At 30.2% G+C, this 8496-nt stretch overlaps 1 protein-coding gene across 1 annotated transcript; it reads left to right on the top strand.

The window, feature by feature from the left end:
* The first annotated feature begins 2928 nt into the window (after positions 1–2928).
* On the top strand, positions 2929–4958 carry LOC137835692 (uncharacterized). The gene is made up of 2 exons (XM_068644307.2): positions 2929–3378; positions 3526–4958. Exons 1-2 carry the CDS (start codon positions 3325–3327, stop codon positions 4264–4266), a joined length of 795 nt encoding a protein of 264 aa, XP_068500408.2. The 5' UTR covers positions 2929–3324; the 3' UTR covers positions 4267–4958.
* Positions 4959–8496: the final 3538 nt, after the last annotated feature.

Here is an 8496-nt window from a genome sequence, read left to right as displayed (position 1 = left end):
TTTTATAAAAATTTAAATTTTTAAAAAATAAATTTCTATTTTTTTAACTATTTTAAATCTTTTTTTTATAAACAAATTTATTTTATACAAATTAAATTAAGTTAAAATTGATTTTAGTATCCGAACTCATCACTGACGGGACAATTATGATATTATAAGATAATCCATGTTTAAAATCTATTTTTCACGTTAGACAAAAGTAAATATTGTTTACTGTCAAGGACTCATCTCAATATTTTTTATATTACAAGAATTTAAGAGATTTTAAAATTCGACTAGAAACAAAACTTTTTTTTTTTATAATAGAAGAGCGAAAAATATATTTAACTCTTTTAATAATATATAGTATGTATTAACATTTCAAGTTAAAAATAAAATGAATAATTAAAATATTAATATACTAATTATTTAGTGATTGTTTTTTATTAGTGGTGTTAAAATATCAATTACTACTTAAATATACATATGGACTAAGAGGATACCTTAAAAATATTCAATACTCCGTCGCTGATACAAATACGTAGAACATGCGTGAATCTAAACTCAAACAAATCATCCTATCGCAATACTAATCTAAAACATTTTTAAATTTCTAAATATTAATTATTTTATTTTGATTATTTAGAAATTTTCTTAATAATACTTTTCACTAAAGAGTTGTGTGTAATGTAAATGAATTTAACAGTGTAATGTTAGCGACTATTCTAAAATTGTATGCGACATGATATAATTAGTTAATGTTTTCTTAAAAACAAAAATAGATAATGATATTATTACGTAATTATAGTCTCAGAAATTAAATTTAATTACATAATTTGAAAAATACAACTAAGTATATATATATATATATATGTATATATATATGTATATATATATATATATATATATATATATATATATATATATATATATATATATGGATCAACATTTATAAAATTGATTTTAATAAAATCTATTATTATGAAAATAGTTTTGATCAAAACTAAATTTGAAGTAGAGTAGTTATTTAAATATTTTTATTCTAAAAGAATCTTGATAATAAAATTTAGTATACTTCTTTTTATCTAATTTCAAAACTACATAAATTGTTTTAACTCACATTTTTAATGGAGAACTAATATTTTAACTTGAAACAAAACATAAAATCATGATTTTAAGTGATCCAGTATAAATATAGACAGTTGCTAGCATTGAATAAAACAAAATTTAATATGATAACTTGAAAATACAAAAGCAACTATGGTGATTTTATTATTGTTAGACTAAAAATTATAACTTATATTTAGGATGTAATTTTTTTTACTCAAGAGCAAAATAATTTTTACAAAATTCTGAGTTTATCGATTCTACACATTTGAAGCTTTTTTTACAAGTATTTTAGATAATTGTGATAAACATTGACACAAATAAGAGTTATTGTGGAGGTGCTCATACTTAAAAAAATATTTCTGCTAAAGAAAGATATACCAATATAAAAGTACTCACATTTAGAATTACTTGTGACATACTTATGGATAAAAAATATTTTCTCTTTTGCCAGAGGTATACCAATATAGAACATACTTACACTTGAAAGAAAGATATTAAAAATTCAGTTGAAAGTCTTATGTCAGATATAAACTATATATTAATTTATATTATGAAATTATTTTTAAGTTTTAAACAAATATTAATTTTAATATATTTTTATCATCATGATTTCACAAATTTTAACAATAGATTTAATTTAAATTCATTATTTTGTGGAAAGTAATTTTATAATCAAACCCATCGAAAATGAAGTTTGAAAACTCCACCTAACACAAAGGGTTGAGATGGGTGGAATTAAATAATTACTAAGCTAAATTTTTAGTTACATGGATACACAGTAAGAGGTTTGTAAGTACCTCTAGTCTTGTTGTTTGGGTCTTAATTAGTCCACTCTTCCAAAGGAGTGAGATTCATGCTTCCTTTCTATTGGGAATGGATATTATTTTGTTTGGGTTTTTGCTCCCTTTCTTATTTAGCCGACCTAATGGGAATGAATATTATTTTGTTATGTTAGTTACATGTGTGTAAGTCACCTTTTATGTAAGTGAGGATTAAGTATAAATTAAGTTTTAAAATGTTTTTTCTCAAGAAAGAAGTGCAATTTTTTTTCAAAAACGATTTTGCTTAATTTTTTTAAAAAAATAAAAAAAAATTATATTATATAAACCATTTTAGAGGGAAAATCGTCAGATAATTCAATGTAAAATTATCTTATATATGAGTGATACGACTTCATTTAAATTTATTTTTTCAGATTTAATCAAAGTCTTAAAGATGTCATACTACTTTTTATCAATGAAATTGACAAAGTTGTACTAATGAGATACGACTTTTATATAGAGTCTTTTTCATCCTAAAGTTGTACAACTTATTGTGGTGTATGATTTACATTTTTGTGAACAAGATTATTTTTTACCCAAAATCGTAATTTATGAAAAAAATTAGATTACTTTTCAGTAGAAACCTTTAAAAATGAGTGGTAGATACTTAAAACTGTTGAAAACGATTAAATAGCTTAGTGGAAGATGTGTTTGTATATTTTTGGTTTGATTAGATACGAAGAGCATGAAAAATAAGAGTTTTGGGAAGTGAGGGTTGATTCGAAAGGCGCAATGAGTAATAAATTGGAGATGCGTTATAAATGTTGTTGTCCTCAAGATATGAATATAAGTCTTACCAATAGACTCCGGCTGAATTTATTACAACTCTACGACATTTGGGGAGACTTCTACCCCTTCAGTTTTCTAGTTTTACACAAACAAAAGGAAAAAAAGACATGATTCTAGTATAATTGGTTCTCTTATGTTAAATGTCATCTTCACTCCACCTCTTCATAACTGTTTTCCACGGTCACTACGGTCACTTTCATAAATTTTTATTGCTCAATACTATGCAAATGGCTAGAAAAGCTAAGTAATAGACGTGAAGAGGACGTGTCTCAGATACTGCCTTCTTGCTCCCGCTTTTACTGCTCTTTTTTTTCTCCCCGCCATTCCTACTATCCCTTTCCTTTTCTCCCATAATATATGTTACCAAATTGAAAATCAAAATACCACCACCACCACCACTACTCCTACGATTTTGCCTCTCTTTCCCTTTTGGCTTTTTATGTGCATTTCTTCCCTCAACACCCAACAGTGACATCGACTACTTATAAAACACCTTGTTCCTTCACACACAACACTCCTAACTCTCTCCCCATTTTCTCTTCCCTCCATTTCCCTTTCCTCTTTCAAAACGCACATATTTATATTATTATCTAAATTCTCATCTTGGGAGTTGCAACTTCAGAGCATGGACAACCAGCGTAGCCCTCTCATAAGCTGGGCTTACTACTTCCAGGGAAAGGTAGCTACTTTCTCTTACCCATCAACATTGATCATTTCAAAGTCCTTGGTTGAATCTATTTGTCTTAAAACAACTGTAATGGGGCGATGATTGTTTGAATTTGAGCACTAATTTTTCGCTGTTGTTTGTTTAATTCAATTGGTGCAGTCAATGGAGGAGCTGAGACAGTCTCTCATATGCACAACTGTGGAGCTTGAACAAACAAGGGCTGCAGTCCAAGAAGAGCTCAGAAAGAGGGATGACCAACTACTCAACCTAAAGGAACTCCTCAGCAAAACCATGAGAGAGAGAGATGAAGCGCAAGAGAAATGCCAGAGTCTACTCTTGGAGAAGATAGTTTTCCAACACCAGCAACAAGCAGCTCCTGTGTCTGGAATTTCTAGCATTGAGGATGAGCCAAGAAGAGGAATTGACTCCAACAATGGCCTCTCATCATCAGATTGTGAAGAGAGCATTGTTTCCTCTCCCGTCATTGACCATCTGTCTCAACATCAACCCCAGTTACCACCACAACCACCACAATCCATGATTGAGCTAACACCTGACAAACCATTACCAGAAAAGGGTAAGCTCTTGCAAGCAGTGATGAAAGCTGGTCCTCTCCTTCAGACCCTTCTCCTTGCAGGACCTCTTCCCCAATGGAGACACCCTCCTCCCCCACTTGAGTCCTTTGAGATTCCCCCAGTCACCATACCTTCACCGCCACCACAATCACAATCACAATCAACACCACAAACACAACCACAACTCCTCCACCAAGATTCCTTTTTTAACACTGACGGTAGTAGCACCACAGCCAACTGCGGAAGGGTTAGTCGAAAAAGGATCTTCTGTGATGGCTCTGATTCTCCCACCGAGACCAAGTACCAAAGGCTAGTGCTTCACTGACTTACTTCCCCCAAGTCAGATTCACATATTTAGTTTCTAATTTATATATTTATCCGCAAGCTTTTAGGATTAGAGGGTAAAAGTAACAAGCTGGTACGCGACTGATCTAGCTTCTGTACAGTGGTTGTTCACTTGTTCTAGGACAGAACACAAGTTATCCGGATTTAACTCGTTGAGAGAGAAGACAAGGATGATCAAGAAGAAGAAGTGCTTGGTTTAGGCTTTCTGGCTTTACTTTGGTGAAGATTTGTCCTTGGCATTTTCAACTCTTCACATTCTACTTTTGCTTCTTAGGGACCTTTATTTGATTTCTCTTAAATTATTATTATTATTATTATCATGTAACAAAGATACTGTAGTCCAACAAGCATTTAGTTTGAGTGTGTGTGGGTGTGAAGTGAGATTGATTGATCTCTGAAAGATCACATCAACAACAAAGAGAAATGGTGTGGAGTTGGTGGATCGTGGAGATGAGTGTGTCCAACGACCAAAGGGAAGGTTTTTGAGTTCTGCTTGTCGGGTTGGGTGGACCCAAAATTTAGGAACAGAGGATCTGTTACTGGTGTGGTGTATGATTATGTTAAGCCTTTGTTAGGGTTGTTATCATTATGCAGGTCTAATCTTGTGCTTTTCCAAATATTTTTTCTATTTCTTTTTCATTATATTAATTAAGTCCGTGTTTGGCATCTAAACTTGTTTTCACTTACATGCTTCCATAGTTTTAACGTGAGTTCACAAATATTTCTTCTTAGCAGAAAATGTTGACTACTATCATGCTCAATGAAAGCATGGCAATTGGGGTCGAAAAAAGAGAGATTCTGCAGACAAACGTAACATGCTGCATTATGGTATAAAAAAGGGGGTTGAATTGAATTATATTGGGCGAAAAAGAAAGGGTTAAATTATATACTACTCTCAGAACATTTCTTATTTTGTGTACCAATCCTTGTCCTAATACATCTCTTTTCTAAAAAATAATTACTTATATTTTAATTTTGTTCAACATGTACAGTTTCATGTATAAATGAAAAAAAAGATAGATAATCTCGTAGAAAAATAAAATCACAGAAAATAATATAAAAATACTCTGTATGCTCTTTCTGAAAAACTCATTGTTACTGAGGTGTCTTGGCCACACTGTTGAAAAAATCTTGTGACTGAAGTGTGCTTAGGCCGTTATCATAATCACTGTTACGGTCTATGGAATGGATCCTCACAGCAGCTGTTTGTTTGACAAAAAGAATTAAAATACAAAATGATTTTACCTTTAGCATTCCTTTTAAAAATTGATTATTTTATCATTAATTGTGTGTGTCCAACTTGGCTTGTTTTCATTGTACAATATACCAGAACCTCTAAATGTATCAGTTCACAGAAAAACTCACAGAAAAAATATTTGTACAGAATTTCTGATAAGGAAATAAAGGGTTGTGAATTCTTCCATCTATTTTTCTTTCTTTTGCTTCACCCTTTAATCAACTTCTCATACACGTTTTTCCCTTGCAAGTGTGAAACAATATCTGTGCATCTAACAGCAGCCAGTGGGCACCTCAATTATAGAAATGTAGAATGTGATACTGTGCAGTGGCATGGCATGGAGATATATAGTGAAAAGGGCAAGGAAAGAAAAAGTGAGATGGATGAGATATTTGTTAAGTGTAGTATCATAATGATTGGTAATTGATGAAGAACATAATCAATATACATTGTAGTTGTACTATAGTACCAAAACCCTTGATTTAGCTAACTAAATACTCAAACAAATACATCTCAACACTTAGAATGATATACAGTATCAAACTAATATGAGAATTAATCATAAAAACAGTGAAAACGCGGTAATGCAGATTGTGGACAGTGAAAGAAGCCGCAAATGGCGCCACTCATGCATCACTAAACAACACAAACCATCAAACTTTGGTCAACCAATAGGAAACTAATCTGCCATACAAACACAACTAACTTGGACCTAAGTTTGACATTCAAACAGACTTTTACTTCACAGCTCAAGGTTAACACTTACCAACTTGCATTCATGGAGAAACACAGAGATTATACATGAATAATCAAATCTTAAAAGATGAAAATGATTTTATGTGTGGGACAAAAAAGGAGGAATAGAGATGAGTGAAGTGTAGGTTGGGTTACTACTGTGAGGCTTGAATATTTGGTTGATTCTATAAACCAAATTGTGGAAAACATTAGGCAGAGTTCCACCTTGAGTCAATTTGATTCTCTGGCTTCCAACACACCTTTCATGTCCGTGGAGATTGGTACATCACATTCGCACTTCTTCTACACACATCTGGACTAAGAAAAAACACAGATAGTTTGGTCTTCTATAAATCAGAAATATCAGATATAGATATATTGAAGTGATGATCACGATAGACACTATTGTATTATTTATTTCAATTTTTCAATAATAATAATAATAATAATATAAGCTTACATGATTATGATTTATTATGGTTGTCTTAAAAACCTAAGTCTATTAGACTAAAACATTAACAATTGAACACTGTTATATTAAATAATTATGATTTTAAAAATATTTGATCTAACCTATTTAGTAAATAATTTTTGCATAATCTAAGCTTAATATAAACTAGGCTGTAACTTTCATCTATAACTTTTATTGGAGAGATAATATACGCCTACTTATAACTTGGTACCCTTATTAGTCTATATTTTAAAGATCATCAATCAAATTAACCCACTAAGGCTTATTTAGTAATGGGGTTGTGGATAATATGTATGGAGTTTTAGTTCAATCTCCATGCATTACACGCACAAAAGCTATTCATTTAATTTTTAAAATTTATTATTAAAATTTTGACATACTCTATAAATAAGATTAATTCATAATATATATAAATAAATAAAAGTAAGTGTAATTTTATTTTACAAATTATACGATTAAATCAAATTTAAAATCTATTTCTTAAAATATCAGAGATTTAAAATCTATCCTAATACATAATACAAATTTATTGAATTTATCATTTCATTCCTTATCAGAATATTTATAAAATATGTAGTATGTACAAATAAGAAACACATAAAAATTTATGTAAAGTTGGCTTAAATTTAAATTTCAACTCTTAAGATTAATATATTAATTAATTTATTATCTAACCTCATTAAATAAATTAATTTCAAATCTTGAATTTCGTCACAGTTAATTTAATAGGATCCCTGACATTAACAACTAAACTAATACACACTTAAGTTAAAAGAATAAAATTACTTAATATTTAACCAAGCTGAAAAATAAATTAAAAAATACATTCAAAATAAAGATGATTTTTTTTCTAATATTAAAATTCAAAGTAATAAGTGATATTATGTTAAACATTAAATTAATATTTTATTGGTTGTTACGCTCGCATTTTAAAAAAGCCTGCTAAACAATGGTATATGGGCTGCACCTCCATACCTTCTTGTGCCACCCCCATAAATTTTTCATATTCCAAAAATACCCTTTTTAATATTCCGGATTATATAATCCGGAAGTCTTTTTCTAGATTCAGAATTACCTTCTTGATTATGTAATCCAGAAGTCTTTTGTTATTAGCTTCTGGATTCTTTTCTATACATAAGATTAGCTTCCGGATTATGTAATCCGAAAGCCTTTTTTTCATATGTGTTATTAGCTTCCGGATTACATAATCTGGAAGTCTTTTCTAAATATGAAATTGACTTCCGGATTATGTAATCCAGAATATATCCGGATTACATAATTCATAGGCTTATTATTTCAAATCCAAGGGTAGAAAAAAAAGGATAAAATGGTATTTTCATATTTAGTATGGGTGGCACAAGAAGGTATGGAGGTGTAGGAAGAAAAAGTCTGGTATATGACACAAAAAAACGAGGCAATTGCTTCCTGCACCATATCACTGCATCCAATCACAGGAAAAAAACCGAAAATACCCTTAAAAAAATGGGGTACATATAAAATTACATTCCGTACTTCCTTTTTTGGAACACAATAATCTCTTCTGGATAATTTTTTCTGGAATGTATTATTTTCAGTTCCGAATTTTTTTTATCTGGAATGGGATTTTGATTTTATTTTTCCGAATTTTTATATTTGAAATACAAAAATCTCTTTTGGATTTATTTTTCCGGAATGCATTATTTTCAATTCCAGATTTTTATTTCTGGAATAAAGGGTATTTTCGAAATTTTCAAAATTATGTTGGGTGCAGGTTCAAAAGTGTTGGG

Source organism: Phaseolus vulgaris, chromosome 5 (assembly GCF_051622355.1).
Source record: "Phaseolus vulgaris cultivar YP4 chromosome 5, ASM5162235v1, whole genome shotgun sequence".
NCBI classification, from domain to species: domain Eukaryota; kingdom Viridiplantae; phylum Streptophyta; class Magnoliopsida; order Fabales; family Fabaceae; genus Phaseolus; species Phaseolus vulgaris.
Note: the sequence above shows the minus strand (reverse complement) of the source record. Positions and strands in the feature narration are given on the sequence as shown.